This window comes from Bos indicus, chromosome 20 (genome assembly GCF_029378745.1).
Source record: "Bos indicus isolate NIAB-ARS_2022 breed Sahiwal x Tharparkar chromosome 20, NIAB-ARS_B.indTharparkar_mat_pri_1.0, whole genome shotgun sequence".
NCBI classification, from domain to species: domain Eukaryota; kingdom Metazoa; phylum Chordata; class Mammalia; order Artiodactyla; family Bovidae; genus Bos; species Bos indicus.
The window spans coordinates 14,550,969-14,573,817 of NC_091779.1; the positions used below are offsets into that span (position 1 = coordinate 14,550,969).

General features: G+C 36.0%; 1 protein-coding gene across 5 annotated transcripts in view; it reads right to left on the bottom strand.

The window, feature by feature from the left end:
- CWC27 (CWC27 spliceosome associated cyclophilin) overlaps nt 1–22,849 on the bottom strand; it is a 268,686-nt gene that overhangs the window by 192,249 nt on the left and 53,588 nt on the right. The window contains exon 11 of one of the 5 annotated variants that reach the window (XM_019982936.2): nt 1,301–1,481. The exons of the other annotated variants lie outside the window; for them this stretch is intronic. Within the exon in view, the coding sequence (XP_019838495.2) occupies nt 1,430–1,481 (52 nt within the window). The 3' untranslated portion in view covers nt 1,301–1,429. Of the gene's footprint in view, nt 1–1,300; nt 1,482–22,849 lie in introns of those variants that run through there. 5 annotated transcript variants of the gene reach the window in all.

Genomic DNA, 22,849 nt, shown 5'->3' on the forward strand with positions numbered 1-22,849 from the left:
CATGTACACATTAGGGGACAGAGGGAAAACAATAGCCCTTGGCTGCTCCTATATTTGCTACCCAACTTCTAGAGCTTTGTTTTGGTTGTGAAGGATGATTCTCTATTTCCCTATGGGGAAGAGCATGAATGGACCACAAACATGAAAATAATCTTAGCAACTGTAACTCTGTAACTCAAGAAATTGTTATTCAGCATTAAAATAAAAGTAGTATTCTAAGCAGAAAGTAGTAATAGTAATTAAGAAAGCTGTGAGGGTCAAATGGCCAGCAAAACTATATAAGCACTCCTGAATATTTGAAAAAACACAAAATTAAATGTGTGATTCACAAACAGATCATATTTATAAAGTAAGGCAAATACTTACACAAGCATAACATAATGCAATATACCATATGTTCAAATCTTATCCATCTCTGAAGATCTAGCTGAGATATAAGCCTCTTAAAATATGCCCTAAAGACATCAGATGCTAAATAGATTTTAACAAAAAATAGGTGAATAAACTGATTAAAATGATTCTCCTTCCGCAGACCTGCCATTGAAATTATTGTCAGGATATATTTACAATTGTGCATATGCGCCTTACATGTAGTTCTAAAGGCATTTTATAGATTTTACACATACACACTAATGCATATGTATGCAAAGTTACATATTTATCCCTTAACATCTTTGTTTCCCTAGTGGCATTCCAAGAGATCCCAAATTAAATTTCCCAAATTAAGAAAAACCAAGTACAAGTTATAGCCTGCTTCTACAGGAAAATTTTCTTCAATTCTAAATAAAAAACAAACAAAATTACAAATATGATCCATTTATGAATCAGTGAGCACGCTGACATTGAGCCAATAATTCTAAAACCGGAAAGTGACTGAATTTCCTGGACCCAACAAATAATCTAACAAAAAAAGAATGAAACATATGAGTCATAAAAGGTACAGGTGAGGCAGGTTTTTAGAAAACCCAAATCAAGAAAGGTAATTTTATTAGTCATATTAACAGCTTAATTATTCTTTTGTAATCAAATTTATCTTAAACATCAGAATACTGAAAATCACACTTTCGTTTTACACCATCACTGGGATTATCACTTGCCTAATTCATAGATCCAATATTCACTCATTCTTTCACAATGGCTGAATAATTTATTATATACCAGATGCCACTGGTAGAAGTTGTGACTAGTTCCTTAGGTGGTTTCCTGGCCTTTTGCTCGCGTGTACTATTTAGGGAGTAGAGGAAAAATAATGTGAAACTTACCAGCTGCTTCCAGAATTTAACATGTTGCAGTAGTCTGGTGAGTGGTTTGGAAGCTTTCAGAGGGAAGCACATGACAAAGTATGCCAAATTGACATTCAGGCTCACTGAAACTGCGTAGGTTGTCCGTAACAAATGATCTTGATCTAGTCACTTAACCTCTCAAAGTTTTATCTGCTAAATGAGGAAGCAGACTTGTAGCTCAGCTGGTAAAGAATCCGCCTGCAACACAGGAGACCCTGGTTCAATTCCTGGGTCAGGAAGATCTGCTGGAGAAGGGATAGGTTACCCACTCCAGTATTCTTGGGCTTCCCTGGTGGCACAGATGGTAAAGAATCTTCCTGCAATTTGGGCGACCTGGGTTCGATCCCTGGGTTGGGAAGATCCCCTGGAGAAGGGAACAGCTGCCCACTCCAGTATTCTGGCCTGGAAAATTTCATGGGGTCGCAAAGAGTTGCACGACTTTCACTTCCATGGATCCTCCAGTTTTAAACTTACAGAATTCTATTTAGGTGCTATGAACATTTGGCTTAGAACTATTGAGACAGGAGATTATATGCTTCTTAGTAGGAAAATGAAAGTAGTATAAATGACTCATCCTAGCTATTTAAAAATGTACTATACATTATTCATGTTTTCTTAAATTAAGAAACTAAACAGTAAAATGAATAGTATTCAGAAAGAATCACTTGAAAGGTTCTGAAAATATATTAGAGAATATCATTCTAAGTACAAAGTTTCTTGAAAACAGAAAAAGAAACTATTATAACTGATGTAATTTTAATGACTATGATTTACTGACTGCTTACTAATTCACCTCATCATATAACAATCTGGTAAAAAGGTATTTTAATTCCTATTTGAAAATGAAGAAACTGAGGCTCAGATTAAATAATTCATCCAAAGACACTAAATTGAATAATGGCACCACTGATATTCTAATCTGGGTCTGACTGTAAAGCAATACTCTTCCCACTGTAACAACACCATGCATTTCAATTCCCACAAATGAGTATCTTTTTTATAGTCAAGCCTTAATTGCTAATAGTAATGGGAAAAGGAACAACATGGAAAAATAAATCCCACACACACATGGTATCACACTTTATGACATGGAATGAATTCCAGCAAAACGAGTTCCGGGGCTGGGGTGAGATTCTAGATCGGATGGCTTCTTAGGCCATTTTCCAAGTCTCAAATCTAAGCAGTCTTCTTCGTTCACTGAGGCTTAAATAGGTTATCTAATGCATTTTCCCACTCAGACATAAATGTATAATTTATATACATCAATCGTAGATTAATCACAAATAATAAGCACATGATTTCAAGAAGTAATAGTGGGGATCTTCTAAGAAAAGGATCCAAAAACTTGCTGTTTTAAACCTTTCTATTTTCTTTCATTGGGTTTGTTTAAAAGAAAAACATTGAAAACTCAAAAGACTATTTTAACCCGGGCTAATAATGCTTTCTTAAAGATAGGAGAAACTTGCTCCAAAGAAAAATATACTGACATGATTTTTCATTTCCATGAATTTTTCCTGTTCCTAGGGTACAGCAACAAAATTACCACACACACACAACACACACAGTATTCTGAAAAAATTAAGTAGGACAAATCCAAGAAAATTTACCAACTAAAAATTTATTCTTTTATAATCAAGAAGAAGCTGAGAAAGATTTCTAAGTATTATAAAAGTATTATATAAGATTAAATTGAAAGCAAAGACATGAAACCAACAGTTGTCTTGTATTATGAACTACTGCAAATAATCAAGTAGTAAGAACTGCAGTTAAAATAACTATTAAGTTATTAATTGAAGTAACTAATGAAGTAGAAAGTCAGAACTTATTACTCCGTCTTTTAGATTTTCAGAAATAGGATAATTTCCAAAAATCTGATAGGTCAATGAAATTTATAAGCTACCAGGTATAATTCAAACATTAAAATGCATCTAAGATCCCATCAAAAATCTTGGGATCATTTATAGAACATTCCAAATAACCACAGCAGGATACAAATTCAAGTTCACATGGAACATAAGCCAAACACTGGACCAAAAACCAAGCCTCAATAAATGTTAAGGAACTGAAATCTTACAGAATATGTCCTCTAACCACAATGAAATCAATTTAGACATCAGTAACGGAAAAATATCTGGAAAATTCCCAGATATTTGAACAATAAACAGCACACTTCTAAATGACCCATAGGTCAAAAAAGAAACCACAAGGGAAATTAGGAAGTATTATGAACTGAATGAAATTGAAAGCACAATTGTTATCAGCCCAGGTTTAACCAGTCTTCCCTGGTGGCTCAGACAGTAAAGAATCTGCCTGTGATGCAGGAGACCTGGATTTGATCCCTGGGTCATGAATATCCCCTGGAGAAAGGAATGGCAACCCATTCCAGTATTCTTGCCTGGAGAATCCCATGGACAGAGGAGCCTGGTGGGCTATAGCTCATGGGGTCGCAAAGAGTCAGACACAACTGAGCAACTAAATTACTAGGTTTAACCAGAGAAACAGAACCAGTAGAATTTCTTCTTCAGGGAAGCCTCAGCTCTGCTCCTCAGCTTTTCAATTGATTGAATTAAGATTCCCAGATTATTTTGGATAATCTGCCTTCAATCACTGATTACCGATTTTAATAGTATCTACAGAATACCTTCACAACAACACCAATTGGAAACAGTGGCTGACTTTATTTTGGGGGGTTCCAAAATCACTGCAGATGGTGACTGCAGCCACGAAATTAAAAGACGCTTACTCCTTGGAAGGAAAGTTATGACCAACCTAGACTGCATATTAAAAAGTAGAGACATTACTTTGCCAACAAAGGTCCATCAGTCAAGGCTATGGTTTTTCAGTGGTCATGTATGGATATGAGAGTTGGACTGTAAAGAAAGCTGAGCGCCGAAGAATTGATGCTTTTGAATTGTGGTGTTGGAGAAGACTCTTGAGAGTCCCTTGGACTGCAAGGAGAGCCAACCAGTCTATCCTAGAGGAGATCAGTCCTGGGTGTTCATTGGAAGGACTGATGCTGAAGCTGAAACTCCAATACTTTGGCCACCTGATTTGAAGAGCTGACTCATTGGAAAAGACCCTGATGCTTGGAAAGATTGAGGGTAGGAGGAGAAGGGGATGACAGAGAATGAGATTGGCTGCATGGCATCATCGACTCAATGGACATGGGTTTGGATAAACTCCGGGAGTTGGTGATAGACAGGGAGGCCTGGTGTGCTGCGGTTCATGAGTTCACAAAGAGTTGGATACAACGAGCAACTGAACTGAACGGTCTATAGCCTACCCAAGTTGATAGCTGATGAAACTGACAATCATAACAATATGTTAAAATCAGTGAGATCCAGAGAAGGTCATGCTTAGAGGGAACATTAGAGCTTTAAGTATTTATAATAGAAAAGAAATTCCAAAATCAACTATCTCAGCTTCCAGAATAAAGAAGCTAAAAAAAAAAAAAAAAAAAAACCAAGACAATAACAACAAAGAACAGACAAGAAGAAAAAGAAGAATGAGCAGATTAAATAGAAAGTAAGTAAAAGAAGGAAAGCAGAAAGCTACTTGATTTCAAAACTATTTTATATTATAAATCATGTAAATAGGTATCTCAAAGATACCTTTTAATCACATATGCAATGTGACAATTTGAAAAATTCTCAGTTTCAACTTCTCCTTGCTTACCATGCTCCAGATACAACTTTCACAGAAGTTGAAATGTGGATGCATCCTTGAAGGTAGAATGAAGTTCAAGCCCTTCATTTTCAAGAAAAGACACCAAAGATCAAACAGCTAGGGAAAAGTTGAGCAAGGACTAGCACCTGATTTCCAAAACGGCTTCCCAGAGTTCTTCCCATTGTAATTTACAATCTCCCAGTTGCTTTACATGTCACTAAAAGTCTGCCACATCTAGGCTACTATGCTACAGTAACCATCAGGAAAATTACCACCATATCTATCTGCTCATTTTCTTTTACTTCTTAAATTTATCCACAGGCCAGCACATAAAACACCCTTATGCATATTCTCTCTGGAAAATCCCCTACAAAATAAACATACTTTTTCAGCTGAGAGATTAGAAAAAGGCACCTATTTTCTGGAGTCCATGTGGCCCCTCACCAGTGCACAAGGCTTGAAGTGGAGCTCCAGCCAGATTCCAGCCCATGTTTACACTCTCTGGCTAAGTCCTCTTTTTCAGGTTACAATGGGTAAAACTGTATTCAGTAGTCCTACTTAATCATTTGCTATACTATCAAATGCACAAAATCAAGCAATGTCATTCCATAAAAATACGCCCTTCATAAATGAGTTGAATGTATATAAAACAAAATTTAAAAAAGGAAAAAAACACATTTTAAAACTCTTAAGCTGTATCTTAAAACTCCTGGCATACAGAAGTTCTAATATTATAAATATTCAAGGAGAATCTCAATGGTAAGAGTTAGACAGAAAAGTTTATTAACAATATTTCATTTTAAAAAGTGACATTTTATGTTTGTTTTATTTAGTTAGATTTGAAGTGTTTCTGTAAGTGCTATATTAAAAATCACATGGAAGGAAAAAATAAAGCAACATGTTTTCCTAAGCAATAAATGTCATCATTGCAAGGACATTTATCTTTCTAAAATAAAACAGTTGCATATACTAGCTAAAGTTAGAATTTTATCTTCTAAATTTGCTCCCTTAAGTGAACAAGTCCATAATCACATTTGTAGACACATGCTATTTTTGTTTTATGAAGTTGTCATTAAGTTTTTATTATAAACAGGATGTTCTCAAAAATAATACTTCCATTTTTATAAACATTCAAAATGAAACAAATGAAATAAAAATAGTAATTAACAATTTCAGTAAAACACATTATCTTAGAAGATTTCTTTTACTAGCAAAATTACTCCTACAATCCACTTACTGCAGTTTAGGTTCTGACAATTGGCAATATAAATGGCCTTAAAACACACCTTCAGGAAAACTAATTAACTTCATCTGACTTAACAATCAGAGAAGGCAATGGCACCCCACTCCAGTACTCTTGCCTGGAAAATCCCATGGACGGAGGAGCCTGGTAGGCTGCAGTCCATGGGGTCTCACAGAGTCGGACATGACTGAGCGACCTCACTTTCACTTTTCACTTTCATGCATTGAAGAAGGAAATGGCAACACACTCCAGTGTTCTTGCCTGGAGAATCCCAGGGACGGGGGAGCCTGGTGGGCTGCCGTCTACGGGGTCTCACAGAGTCGGACACGACTGAAGTGACTTAGCAGCAGCAGACTTAACAATATTTTACTTGGGATTTTCTATGTGTTCAGAGTACTCTGTCTATACCATTTGGAACTTTTCAATGTATTACTTTCTTAAGTAATTTCATATTGCCTAAATATGAATTAGGCAATAATCGTATCTGATGCAGACAGAGTACATGCTCAGTAGTCAACAGAGGGATGTAGGAGGTTGGACAACCAGGATGTTTATGAAGAACAGCAGTGACTAATTTTCTTTCTAGGCAGTCTTGGCTTGTCTCTCTACCTTGTCCCCATGGATCTCTTCTACCCTGTTGGTATCATACCCTTTAAACACATACATCCCCTTAAACACTACTCTGGCTGCCATCCATGCTTAATAATTATTGTCGATTACCTGACAAATTAATTTTTCATTTTATTTTAAAATATGCCATGGTTGGAAGGAGTACCAAAAGGTGGGCTGTCCTATGCTCATTAAAGAGAGGGTTGGATTGCAAGGTAGCAAAGGTACTTTAAACTCTATAGTCATGAGCCATCAATAGCATCATGTTTTAAAAGTGGTCTCACATGCAGTATTTCATCTGATCTGACCACAATCCTACTGAGACAGGGAGGGCAGGTACTAATCACATTTTACAGGTAAAGAACAGATTCAGAAAAGTTGACTTGTTCAGATCTCACTTAGAGTAAACAAAGCAATTCAGTATTGTTTAAACTGTCATTAAATTTGAGTAACTTTCAATATGGGTTCTCTGGTGGTGTAGAGTGAAGTGTGAAATGAAAGTCACTCATCGTATCAGACTCTTTGCAACCCCATGGACTATATGGTCCATGGGATTCTCTAGGCCAGAATACTGGAGTGGGTAGCCTTTCCCTTCTCCAGGGGATCTTCCTGACTCAGAGACTGAACCTTCATCTTCTGAATTGGCAGGCAGATCCTTTACCACTGGCCACCAGGGAATTCCTATCTATATTTGATATCATATTTCAAATGATTCTGAGGACGTTTTGATCATTTGGAATTCTGAGGAAATTAAAGACGTTTTCAGTCTAGAATGCTGTTGTTATTCTGCCAAGAAATACACAGAGGGAATACACAGAGGGAAGCCCTCTGCTGGCTTACTGGTAAAGAATATACCAGGAGGAGATGCAGGTTCGATCCCTGGGTTGGGAAGATCCCCTGGAGGAAATGGTAACCTATTCCAGTATTCTTGATTGGGGAATTCCATGGACTGAGGACCTTGGTGGGCTACAGTCATTGGGCTAGCAAAAGAGATGGACATTACTTAGTGACTAAACAACCAGAACTTTCATTATTCAAATAAAATTTTTAGCACGGTGCCAGAAATAAAACTTGTTTTTATCTTGCCATTAGGCAGATTCATATCAAGCCTTAAACTGCTACCTCATTTACTATAGGCACTCATTTTCCAATTATAAAAAGTAAAATAAACATGACTACCAGCTACAGTAGTCTCACCAAACTCTCCTTTCCAAAAATGTATAAATCCAAAATTTACCTAACCTTGAATCTTTCAAACTGATATACTTTGGTTGAAAAAAAAGAAATTGATCTATGCTTCTCTGTACATTTGAATTAATACAAAAGTCAAGCAAAAATGAGTTATATTTCCACTTTGCTGTCCTGGAAGGTACCTCATCTATCCCAAACTATCTTTCCAGCTTTATTTCCAACTATATCCTCTCTTCTAGACACAACAGATTGTTCCTCAAATACACTCTGTACTTTTCTCAGTTTCCTCTACTGGAAATGTCCTTTCCCACCCATTTCCTCTTATTCAAACTCTACCCTTTCTTCAAGGACTGGTATTAATGCTATCTACTTTACATACATGCAGACTTCCTGACCCCTAAGTCAGAATTAATCTCTCCCTCCTCCATGAGGCTACTGTACTTTCTCTGGACCTCTGTTTTATACTGAGTTCATTGTGTTTTATAGTTCATGGCTATACATCTGGCTCAGCTCAGAGCTTGTGGCAAGGGAGTATCTTCCTTTAATTTTTACCTACCACACGCATACTGTAGATGTATGAAAAACTGTTTTTACCTAATGCAAATTACTTAGCAAACAGAACATTGTCTTAGATCAGGCTTTCATCATATGTCACTTGGACTTGGTCTAGTAAAGCAGCCTCCTGGTCAGTTTCCTCAACCTCTACTTCTGGCTTTCTCCACTGTATTTTCCATATTACTACCACAGTGGTCTAAGACAAAAACCTGATTATGTCCCTTTCTAAATTCACACTATTCTCCACTGTCTAAAGGAGATCTTGACATGACCCTAGTCTACTTCTCTTCCATTCTGCACTGTTAATTCATGCAGATGTGCATCCATGTTTACACACGTTTCCATATTCATCAGAACAGCAAATTCTCACCTATACCCTTGTAAGAACATCTACAAGATCCATCATTCTAACAGCTCATTCTTTATGCCTCATCACAGGGGAGGTATAATATGGCAGTTGAGTTAAACATATCTGTGTTTAAATCTTAGATTGTCCTTACTTGGGAGAGTAATTCTGAGTAAGTTAAACTTTGCAAATACAATTGAGGGAAGATTGGAAAACTCTCTAGCTTCACCATTCTTTTCCTGCTCTCTTTGCAATACAACTCTGCTCTAGTGGTTAGATGGGCAACATCAACATTTACTGTAAAATACAAAAATAAGAGCCAGCATTAAAATCTAAGCTCTAGGTTCCTTGTCAGAAGAAGTATTTGCTTTACTTTAAAACAAAAAAGATTTAAAAACAAATAAGCTGTACTCTTTGTTTTCTTCTAGCTCCTTATTCACTGTATACTAAAATATCAAGTAACAAAACAGAAAATTTCAAATTCTTTTCCAGTTACAATAGCTGTTCATCTCTGCAAGGATATACATACTGTACATTTTCATACATGTTTGCCTCATATACCTTTGGTGAAGTCTGTTCAGATCTTTTGTCCATTTCTTATATTGCTTTGTTTTCTTATTGTTGAGTTTTAAGAGTTCTTTATATACTCTGGATACACGTTTTTTTATCAGAAATGTAATTTGGAAATATTGCTTCCCAGTCTATGGCTTGTCTTTTTATGACCCTAATAGCATTTTCTGCAGAGCCAAAGTATTTAAATTTATTAGTGTATTTCATGTTTTTTGTATCTTAAAAACTCATTATCAAATCCAAGTTCATATGGGTTTTTCTCCTTTGTTTTCTTTCAGAAGCTTAGAAGTTTTACATTTAGTTTTATGATTTTGAGTTAATTCCTATTTAAATGTGTGTATGTGTCAAGATTCACTTTTGGAGCATATCGAACTCTATTCTATTACCATTTGTTGAAAAGACTACCATTTCTCAGTCAAATTGTCTTTGTACTTTTGTCAGAAATCAGAAAACTATATTTGTATGAATCTATTTCTGGGCGCTGTATTCTGTCCCATCAATCTCTCTCTACCCTTTAGCCATCTATTATTTCTTCCTCTTTAAGATTTAATAGGTATGCAATGCTCTAGATTTGGTAAACAGAATATGCTTAATTAAGTATCCCTTCTAGTTCAAGGTTCGTGTCCAATGTATTTTAGTTTGATTTATGAGTTTCTTTCCGTCCTAAGAATAAAAAAATGGAAATCTAACAACAATAACAAAAAGTTGACCTAAGCAGAAATTGACTAATGTGTAGCAGAAAAGTAATGTTGTAGCATGCAATAATATACTAAGGCTAGGCAATTGTGCTACCTAGAAACTGGGAGTTTTTCAACATTAAAGGGCCCAGATGAGGTAAATCCCTTTGGCATAATCTCGTTTCATATTAGATTTATAGCTCTATAGTTGTTTTAATTGCTTGCACTTTGTTTTAACCCAGTTTAGATGCCAGATGTTCATCTATATTAAACTTCAACAGTTATAGTGCTATAAATAAAAAAGAGTAACTCAAAAATACATACATTACAAACATTCTTAAAATGTTACTTTAAAAACTTTTAAAAAGAACAAATTAATCTTCTCATACGCAAATATGCCTTATGTGCTTTTTGTGGTGGAACAGTCATTTATCAGTATTTTATGAAAAGTACCTTGAGTTAGTAGGAGCTTTTACACGTGGTAAAAGGCTATTACTTAAACTCCATGAATTAAGATAATTCTAACATTGCTCCATTTTATGGCTCTAGCACCAAAGACCCAAAGCAGTGATGCTGCATTGAACCATCCTTAGACTGCAGCCCCACTCTGGAGGCCAAGGTCCTAGGTGTTTAATTTTTGTTGAAGGCTGTGTGTAAGTACTATAGCAGGTGTTATGTCTCTTTCTTCCTAGTGCAAACTGTTGCTATTCAGTGGCACAGCTTAGAAACAGGGTTAGCTTGGCTGGGAGAAAGGTTCTTCTCATTTTGTCTCTCTACAGGAACCACTGTCTTCTGCAAACATCTGAGCCTAACATTGAAAAAGACAAATAATCTATATTTAAACCTGTTTTTAATCTTTTTACCTTTATTCATCTATACTTTCAATACATAGGAAAACATTAAGTAACATTTTTATCACTAATTTACTAAAAAACTGTGAGCAAAGACTTAAATATTTACTAAAATGTAAACACATTTTGTTACAAAATTCATTGCATACCATACAGTATCACTTAAAACAATAAAAAAAAAATCCTAATTTTTAAAACTTCACTAGGACACTGATAAATCCTACCTAAGAGTATCATGATGAGCCATAAAGTCAAGTAATTAATACTGGTGATAACTCTGCAATGTTATCCTGGCCTTCAAATTCTGGGCTATTCTCCAGAAGCATCAAGATTAGACATTCTCACCTTCTATCACATGAAATATGCTTTCACAGGTCAGTCATAGATCTTTTTTCCTACATGACTAGGCAAGTACATACAAATTTCATCTAAAATTGAATCTTACCAAAGAGCAGCAAGGATATAAAATAGAGACTATAACACTCAAGTCTTTGTATGAGGCCTACATGATTATCTTTCTGAACTCTTTGAAGTCCAGCCAAGGGTTTTTCTTTTTAACTCCCTTACATAAAGCCCGACTTTAAGACATTTCAAGTTACTGTCAATACTGCGAACAAATAAGCACATCCAGAAATTTTCTATTAATCTGTAATGATTAATAAAATCATTGATAAAAAGGTAAATGCTTATCTAAAAGGAAAAAGAAATTGGCAGGAAGTCATTATATAACTTTTGAAGTTTAAGAAAACATTTTCTTAGGATCAAGAAAATCAAATATACAGCAAAGAACAAATCTAACTTCCTATCTGTTGAGTACATATATACCTTTGATCTAATGAATTTCTAGAACAAATTGAAAACACAAATTAAAAAGAAAGGATTTAATACTTAAGCTTGCATGCCGATTAATAACTGCCTTTGACCATAAGAAAAGTACTTTTCAGTAGGAACAGAATTCTATCCACTATCATATAATAAACTCGAGACTGTTTAAACAAGATAAATCTTTAAAGAAGCAGCTAAATCAACAATATAAATTTTAAAATGGAAAGCAAACTGTGCTGACATTACAAAATTTTCAATTAGTGATACCATAAAAATGTATTAAGAACCTTTAACAAAAAAATGAAGTAGAAGATAGGCTTATATTCACTTCCTTCCTGTCTATATTCCCACCTTAAAGGACCTACCCTGTTAACAGCCCTGGAAGAAACAGGCTTACTCTGTTTATTGACTTACTGAAAAATAAATCAAATAGAAAATTACATTAAAAATCTCACATTAAGCCACTGAAGCTATACTTCAAAGTAATACTGGGAAACCTATTTCAGGTTTAATACTCATATGAAAGTGAAAGTGTTAGTTGCTCAGTCGTGTCCAACTCTTTGCAATCCCATGGACTATAAACCCGCTGGGCTCCTCTGTCCAGGGAATTCTCCAGTTAAGAATACTGGAGTGGGTTGCCATTCCCTTCTCCAGGAGATCTTTCCAAACCAAAGATCAAACCCGGGTCTCCTGCATTGTAGGCAGATTCTTTACTATCTGAGCCACCAAGAAAGCCTTAACACTCACATAGGTGCATTTGTATAGTACACACATTGAAATCAATATAAATGCACACTTATATTGAACAAACTGATACACATGGTATTGCAATATCTAAATAACAAAAACTAAGGAAGGAGAAGAGATCAAATTTTTCTAACATATCAAAATTGGCAAAAAGGAAAGAACTGTAGTGAATTCTGTGAGATTCTTCTTCAAAGTAAATCTTTACTGAAGACTTTTACACCATGTCTACTCTTAAAAAGACAAGCTTAAATAAAGGCTAAGATTCAATAAGGCTAACAAAATAGAACAAAATCCACTTGCTTAGAAGATTAATGCTGATGAAACACTAAAGTAACCATTCTTAAAATTGTAGAACTTGTAGAAAAAGTGACTTTGGTGGGGAGAAGAAACCCTCTAACTCCCTAGAGTGCCCACTGTCTTCTACAAAATCTGAGCCTGAAAAGGACAGATAAGTTAGTTCCAAACTTGCTTTTTAAACTTGTTTAGTTTTATTCTCTGATGTTCCCAACACTGCAAAAACATTGAGTAATGTGTATTTTCATCACTAATTAACTAGCTTCAAAAACTGTGAGCAAATCGTATTAGACCTACTGCACGAGTTTTGTTTTTTTGTTTGCTTTTTTGAGGGGAGCAGGTCCTAGCATTTGTTGTTGTTTAGTTGCTAAGTTGTGTCCGACTCTTTTGTGACTTCGTGGACTATACTCAGGAGGAGGACCATAGCTCCTCTGTCCATGGGACTTCCCAGGCAAGAATACTCTAGTGGGTTGCTATTTCCTTCTCCAAGGTCCTAGCATATGCATTTTGTAAAAACCAACCAAAGTTTAAAAATCTGTCCCCAGGTCATTTGGGTATGTGCCATCAGTAGGGACGGAGGCAATTATTTAAGCAGTGTGGTAGCCTTTCTGACAAGATGACACTTGAATAAGGAGCTGAATAACTACTAAGAGGAGGAAGGGTTACTAAGAATATCTCAGAGAAGAAAGTTTCAAGCTGAGGCAACCCCAAGTGCAGAGGCTTGAAAGACGAATGAGCTTTACGTGTCTGGAACAGCAAGAAGGATAATATGCCAGGTGTGAAGTGAGCAACAAGAGTAAGGTGGCTAACAGCTTGGTAATAAGTGTAAGAAAGTGAGGACCAGAGAAGAGAGTGGGGGGGTTGCCTTCGATAGAAGATGAATTCAGATGTAGATAAGCAGATTTCGTGGTGGGAAAATGAGAAAGTTCTCCCATTACTTCCGTTTCTGTAATGAAATAAGGAGCAAGATGATTCGCCAAAAAGTAAGAGGAGGGATGAACATGTTGAGTGTTATTGATTGAGATGATTCTCTTCCAGAAACAACAAGAAAACCAACTAAGAAAATTATCTGAAATAATAAAGCAGCTATTCATTTCCTCCCTTCCCACATTCCCACCTTAGAGAATCTGGCCTACTCACAGCCCTGGAAGAAACAGTCTTACACTATCAGCTAGACTTAGGATCTGCCACACTTAATTGAAAGCTATAACACAGCTAGACACCCTACTAAAAAGCAAAAACATCACTTTGCCAACAAAGGTCCATATAGTCAAAGCTATGGTTTTACCAGTGGTCATGTACGGATGTGAGAGTTGGACCATAAAGAAGGCGGAGTACTGAAGAATTAACGCTTTCATATTGTGGTGAGGGAGAAAACTCTTGAGAGTCCCTTGGACAGCAAGAAGATCAAACCAGTCAATCCTATGGGAAATCAACCCTGAGTACTCATTGGAAGGACTGATACTGAAGCTCCAATACTTCAGCCACCTGATGCAAAGAGCCAACTCATTGGAAAAGACCGTGATGCTGGGAAAGATTGAAGGCAAGAAGGGGACGACAGAGGATGAGATGGTTGCATGGCATCGCCAAGACTCGATGGACATAGGTTTCAGCAAGCTCAGGGAGTTGGTGATGGACATGGAAGCCTGGCATGCTGCAGTCCATGGTGTTGCAAAGAGTTGGATACAACTGAGCAACTGAACTGATGTCTATTTTTGTGTTTTCTGCCAGGAGGAGGATGGATAAATTTATTACACAGGCACAGGTGTTTATAGCAATTCCTGGATAAAGCACAGAGGCTGTAGTAGATTGTGTTACTGTTTCTAAGCACTCGGTGAAAGGTTGCTACTTTACCATGTGGACATCAGGCTTGGCTACATCACTTGCTCTGGCTAATAAAATGGTGAAGTGATATATGCCACTTCTGGGTAGAAGCTTTAAGAATATGATTCCTTGTCACTCTCTTCCCTCTACCATGCTTCTCAGAAAGAAACTGTTCTTCATCCTCTATCTCTGAATGAAAATGATAATGGAACAGATGTACAGATCTCACCAAGATGTAGCTAGAGCAAGAAATAAACATTAATTTTAAACCAGTGAGATTTGGGAATTGTTTGTTACTACAGCATAACCTAACCTAAACTGACTTATTTTTGTTCAGTTGCTCAGTCATCTCTGGCTCTGCAACTGACTTAAAAGGGGAAAGTGAAAGTTGCTTCATTCATGTCCAATTCTTTGCGACCCTATGGACTGTAGCCCACAAGGCTCCCCTGTCCATGGAATTCTCCAGGCAAGAATACTGGAGTCGGTTGCTGTGCCCTTCTCCAGGGGATCTTCTAGACCCAGAGATCTAATCCACGTCTCCTGAATGCAGGCAGATTCTTTACCATCTGAGCCACCAGGGGGAGCAATTAAATAAGAAACAATTCAGTATATACGTTTATGTGTTGAGACATCAATGTATAACAGAAAGAACAGGAGAGAAACAATAGGAATATCCAGGGTTCCTGTCTCAATTCTTATCACACTACTTAGCCAATTATCCAAGCCAGAAAACAATCATCTGAAATATATCTTTTTCCTCCAAGTCTCCTACATCCAATCTATTACCTCCTTAATGTCTCTTGTATCTATCCTCACAGATACTATCTTAATTAGCCTCTTACTACCTTTCCCTTGCACTAATGTAATAATCCACTAATTTGCCTTTCTGCTTCAGTCTCCTTCCTCTAATCCACTCCCTACATTTATACAGAGTAATACATATTCCTAAAACGATATTGCCACTTTGCCAGAAACATACCACATGAGGCACACTTCAGCTGGACACACATGAGTCAACCCTAGCCAACCCCTCTCCAGGCTCCATAAAGGTATCAAACCACTGCAGGCTCAGGTACAGGTTTTGCCACTTTTTGGCCACAAGTCACTTAACCTCTTCAAGTACAATTTTTTTTTTTCCTTTGTAAAATAAGAATCATAATGTTACTCACAGCTTTGTTCTCAGGATTAAATTAGAGAAATAAACTGAGCTGGCAAAATTTATTGCCTGGCCACACCGTAGAACAATAAATACATGTGGAATAAGAGAAAAAATCTCTGGCTGTGAAAACTTCACAGCTCTTATTGGCTTATCTAATTGTCTCCCTTTTCTAGAAACTAAGCAGCTTGAGAAGGGGCTGAGCCTTTCTCATCTGAGCATCCTGGGACCAAGCACAGTGCCTGGACTAAAGAGGAACTCAAAGTATTAAAGCTAAGTGATATCTGAAAGTGGAAAACACACCCTGAATGGTTAGAGAAGGGAACAGAGAGAATGGCTGAAGTCAGAGTGAATAAAATCATTAATAATCGTATATCTTCCTCAAGTCCTTGTGTAACTGCATGTGCTTTTAACTTTGTGCTAAACAAGAACTTGGCATCTTGGGTGGCTATTCTCTTCTGTATTTAACCAAACTACTCTTGCCAACTTCATTTACAGGTGAATTCACAAAGTCCTGATAAGGAAGATAGGAAAGCAATGAATGTTTAAAAATTCTTCAGTGTGACTATACTGAACATTTCCTCAAATGCTGGATAACTTAAAAGAATGTTTTCCCGCACATAATCTCAATGCTACATTTCAAATGTATAATTCCACTGCCTATACACAATTGATACCACAAGATCAATAGAATGTAACTCTCAAGGGTAATACAAATCAATACATTCTAAAGAGATGCAACTACTTCTTCTCTATTTTGACAGGAGAATCTCCCCCCATATGTACATTTCCCTGTTTTCTTTCTGTCATACAAAACCTAACTGTAAAAATGGTAGGGTGGTTGTATTTCTGAAGTGTATAACTGAAGTTCAAGGACTTTTTGGGTTTTATTTTGAAAGTGACTCCTTGGATATGGATTAAGGTTATCAATAAACTATCTGGGCATTTTTAAAGTGGTATTTTATTTCAAACTGCCCAAGAAACAGTTTTATCCAAATTCTTGCTATAAATACCCAAAAAGAAGAAAACTGGAAGCTCACCAGAAAAGTCAAATGATGGTATAGTTTATAAATATTTCATAATTTAAAAAATAACAGGTAAAGACAATATGATAAACCATCTAGTCCACATAAGGAGATTATACAACACTAATTTAGATGATTTGACAATGCTAAAATGCTATTTCTTTTAGACAGTGGTTCCAAAAAATGGCCTATCTTACTAGCATTTGGGTGGAACTTATGAGATTGCTGTATTTGACCATTCTTGATCTACAAAAAAGGCAATTATACATTCAATCCTTTTTAATCCTGGTATTTTAAACTTTTCCTGAAATATACATTGCCTACTTAACATCTATAATATTTCACATGCACTTCCATTAGAGCACATGCCATACTGAATTGTAATTAACTGTTTATAATTCTCACTCTTATGCTACAGTTGTGAACATTGGTGGGCAGAAACCATTTCTCCTTTGTTTTCATGTTCCTGGGGCCTGGCACTGTCTGGCATATAGCAGTTCTTGCACAGTAACTGACAATAAGAGAATAGAAGGATAGATTAAGAAAGAACATGTAAAAAAGAAAAGTCAAGTTCTAGTAAAAGTTAGTATGCAAACTAGCTGCTACCAGAGTGCTCCAAAACTTAACATCTGATGTTAAACCCAAATATTTTCTGAAAATACAGTATTTAAACCACTACTACTCCATACCAAAGAAATAACACTTGCAAATTTTCAGAGACCACTTATCCAGTATATCTTACATTTCTTTCTTTTCTTTTTTTACTCTCTGCTTCAGTACAATATCTTGGGGCAACAGAAGGTGAAAAGGAGAAGAAATGCTCTAACTGGTTAATTTCATTCCTTGCTTGTAAAAGTTCTGAGATCAGCAGGGGGACTTCTTAGAGATCATGGTTTTAATGATTTACATAGGATGGTTAGAATGTCTCTGGATTTCAATCTTTGTTACTGTATTATCTTTTAAATTTTGTACTATCATTTTTAAATGTGCATTATCTTTTAAATTTTTGAAACTTAAATATGACACTATCTTTTTGAATCCACTAAAGTAAACTAAACTTATGTACTGCAGACAGCTATGTACTTCCTCAAGTTTGATCATAAAGTAAGAGAAAACAGAATACAAAGTATATTAAGACTCAAAAAATTCCCTAAGGCTCAGGGAAAACGTATTAATATTTTTCAGAAGGCCAGAAATATTGAGGAAATAAAAGTATTCAAAGTACCATAAGAAAATGCGGTCACATATTTCAAATTCAACAAAAGGAGACTTACTGTGTAAGGCTAAAATTAGCAACAGCTCATTTGGGTGTTCACCCAGGCCAAAGGAGGTATTTCTGACTGTATTATCCCTTGTTTCATAATTTAAAGTTCAACTCATTAGGTTTCAAACTCAATTTCGATATTTATATCTAAATTTTTGATACTATCAGATAAGATAGTTTATATTCAGTCAACCTAACACAGCTTATGAATAGAACACAAATTAACTTGACTTTACCAAATAAGAGAACTGTTTTTATACAAAAGGAATAGTGCCACAGTTGACTTAATGTGACATAACACAGCTGACCAAACGAGAACCTCTGCAAACACCAAAACTAACATTACTCCAGTTAACCTTGAACAACTACTACAAAAACTAATGATGGCGATTTCAGGGTATGTGTCAAGATTTCTTTCATTTATATTTTAATTTGATGAAAATAATATAGAAGTAAGAGTAATCACAATAAAATTAGAGATGATAGAAATTACACAATAAAAGAAAGGATTTCCATGATGACTGTAATCAGCACAACAAACCACTGATTTCTGACTATCCAGTCTGCTTGTTACATCTGATTTTACTGTTTAGCCATTTATTATAAATCTATACACAAATGCGAAAAAAGAAGTAGAGCAGACAACTCAGCTTGGTTTATATGATTAACTTGCAGCAGCTGAGCTCCACCTACAGGCAACAAAAGGATACTTTAGAAAAAATTTTAAAACAGGACTTTGCAAAAGACATGCTGCAATGCCTTTCAGTTAATCTTGAGTGCACATTAGAATAACCTGTGCTTTCTAAAACTTCTCATGGTCCAAACATTTTGATGTCTTGATCGCGGTGGGGTAGGGGGTAGGGGGGGGGGGGGTGGTGGTCGGTTGTCCTCAGGTGATTCAAATATATGGAAAAGATTGAGATACTGATTTGGGTTTTTAACAGCACACATCTTAAAAAACATTAGGAAAACTCAGTATCATTCTGTTTCTTCTAAAATGACTTCCCACTATACTGACCCTTTTACTTTTTCAGAGATTAAATTGAGTTCCATTGATATTAATATTTTGTCTCTGTCAGACTGCAAAGAAGACTTGGAGGTGATGCAACTTTTTTTTTTTTTTAAAGTCTAGTGCTTGGTGGGGATTAGTTCTTAACCCTAACTGCACACTAGAATATATGGACAGATTTTACAAAGTATTATTGCCCTAAATTAATGTTATGTTCTCAGAAGTTAGAAAAGTAGTTACTGTTAGGGAATAAAGGAAGAAATAACCAGAAAAGGGCAAGAGGGAGAACTGTGGGTAATGGCAATTTTGTTTCTTGAACTGGGTGATGGGTATAGGGGTGTATTTGGTTTGTAAACATTCAGCAATACGTGCACTATGAAATATAGTTCATACAGATAAATTCTGTATGTATATTATATTTAAATTGAAAGTTAAAATGTTAAAAAAGGATATGCTTAGACTTCACTTCAGACTAAATCATTCAGAATCGTTTGGAGTGGGATCTGGGTATCAATAGTTTTTCTTTTTAACATTTTTCCAATGAATCTAATGTGGAGTCAGGAGGTGAAAACCACTCCCCTAATGAATCACAAATGCATTCATTCATTTATTCACCCACTCATTACACAAACTTTAATGACTAATTACCATACACTCATTACATAAGACTCAGAGGACCTAAAGATAAAGAAGATGATCTCTGAAGGAATTCACTCTAGGCAATGGATAGAAGGCAAACCAATAAATCTCATGTGATAAATCTCTTGTGATAAATACAAGTCACTTACAAGATCTACAGAAATGATTTGTCAATGAAGGATTCATTCCTTTTTGTTGTTCATTCATTTACATAAATATTTGTGTCCTCATGCTATTTGACCACAGATAAATGGACATAATCTCTGCCTTCAAGAAAATTACAGTATAAGGCCACACAAAGAAGAAATAGATGCTATAGGAATACCCTGGGAAACACCCTGGGGAGTCGGGAATTGCTGACCTTGGAGCTAAGATGATACAAACTTGAACTAGTCCAGTGGCACTGGTGGTAAAAATTACTCTTCCAGAGGAGTGCTTCTCAAACTTGAATATACAAATCACTCTCCTAAAATGCAGATTCTGATTTAAAAAGTGTGAGGTGGGGCTTGAAACTTGGCATTTCTATAAAGATCCCAAGTGAAACACAATTTAAGTGGCAAGTTCATGAGGAGGATGGTTTTTAAGAGGGAAAAAGCAAAAAAAATGCCAAATTCCACAACAGAGACACTAGGAAAAACAAAAACTGGAAAGCAGTCACTAGATGTATCAAATACATGGCCTTAGGGAGAGCAGTTTCAGGAGAGTGACGAAGGAAAAGCTGAATGATGTGTATTTAGAAATAAATGGGAACTAAGGTAATGGGGACAGGGAATGAAATTAAGTGGTTTTCTTTTTTTCACTCCTTAAGTCTAAAGTTGAAGGAAAGGCAAGAGTGAGAGCGAAAACTACAAACAAAGGAAGAGGATGGAATCATTTTCAATGGGTAAAGGGATTCCTACCTTAACAGTAGAAGAGGAGGAGATAAGAACTGATCTGAATAAACAGGGAAAAGAATATGAGTTGCAGAAGGTACTCCTGTTTCATAGAGCAGAAAGCCAGGTGATCTGATGAGGGAGAGTGAACCTGAGGTTGAAGGGCAGCGCCAGCGGCTGGGTAATGAAGACGCACCGGAGGCACAGCTGAGGCCGGACTTGCCCCTGGCCGCGTGGTTCTGCTCAGCAGCATTCAGTAGTCAAGGCGGAGGCTTAGAGGAAGTGGACTGGTTAAGAAAGAGACTATACACTGAGAAAACGAAGGAAGCAAGAGACAGAGATCCTCAAGTCAGAATGAGTACATGAAAGAAAAGAAAGGAGAGAAGGTAATAAGAGCTTTGGATTGTTTTCCCCTCTTGAACCCCTAAGTATTTTTCAACAGAACAATTAGGAAAATATTCCACTCTGTAAACCTGCTAAAAATTATATTGTGAAATATTATTCCTCAACTTAAATATTAAGTACTCAAGAAATCTGCTTGTAGGTTTACCATCCAAAGTGATAAACAGCTTTAACAGATTCCAGATGTTTCTTCACCACAAATTTTCAGTAAAATCACATTTTGAATGGCTCTAGCATAAAAAGTTGATCAAGGCTAGTCTAGTCCTTGATCATACTGCTCAAATCAGAAAACGACTGAAGGATAATCGAGTACTTCAAACACATCCAGGTGAAAAGTTTGTATATACTAAAAGAATTGCTTTTTGAATAGATAATGATTTCACATTGACATCCTACAGGGCTGGCAACTATCTTATACCCATTATAATTTAACTTAGGCTGAGCAGGGATTTTCTTTTATTAATAAATACAATTATCCTTTTTTTTAACCACATTACAATTTTTAAAGACTCTTAGAAGTTTCTTTTTCTTTTAACATAAAATTAACTTGAGACAAACTATAGTGAAGCTGGTTTAGCTGACCAAAACCGCTAATGATTTTGAAATTTTCTTCCCCTCAAAATAAGTGGTCATGAGACAATCATGGACGTTTCCAGACAAGAGAGAAAAACTGTATTTTCTCTCTGAAATTCTGTACTTTGTCCTGACCTCCTTATTTTTCTTTCATTTCTCTTTGTAGGGTAGGAGACACAGGATAAAGGAGGGACAAAGGAGGATGTGAATACTGAAAACTTGGGGGAAGAGAAGAATAGTTATAAATAGATGTTTTGTACTTACTATGGCAAGTTTTACCAAGTAAGCTTTATTTATTCTTACAGAAAATTCAACTTAGTTAAACTTTAAGTTATATTAATTATAGGGTATATAAGTATTTAAAGTTGTATTAAGGCCAACAAAACAGAGTTGAGGACTTAAAAAGCACTTAAAGATGACAAATGTTTGGTTCACCTATTAAAAACTCAATGTATTTTTTGTCACATTAGAAAGCTAATCTTTTAGAAATCAGACTTAAACTGCAAAATTCAAACTTAAATTGAAGAAAGTAGGGAAAACCACTAGACCATTCAAGTATGACATTAATCAAATCCCTTATGATTATACAGTGAAAGTAAGAAATAGATTCAAGGGATTAGATCTGATCAACAGAGTGCCTGAAGAACTATGGATGGAGGTTCATAACACTGTATAGGAGGCTGTGATCAAAGCCTCCTTAAGAAAAAGAAATGCAAAAAGGCAAAGTTGTCTGAGAAGGCCTTACAAATAGCTGAGAAGAGAAGTGAAAGGCAAAAGAGAAAAAGAAAGATACACCCATGTGAATGCAGAGTTCTAATGAACAGCAAGGAGAGATAAGACAGCCTTCCTAAGTGATCAATGCAAAGAAATAAAGAAAAACAATAGAATGGGAAAGACTAGAGATCTCTTCAAGAAAATTAGAGATACCAAGGGAACATTTCATGCAAAGATGGGTGCAATAAAGGACAGAAATGGGATGGACCTAACAGAAGCAGAAGATATTAAGAAGAGGTGACAAGAATACACAGATGAACTATACAAAAAAGATCTCCATGACCCAGATAATCACAATGGTGTGATCACTCATCTAGAGTCAGACATCCTGGAGTGCGAAGTCAGGAGAGCCTTAGGAAGCATCATTATGAACAAAGCTAGTGGAGGTGATGGAATTCCAGTTGATCTATTTCAAATCCTAAAAGATGATGCTGTGAGAGTGCTGTACTAAATA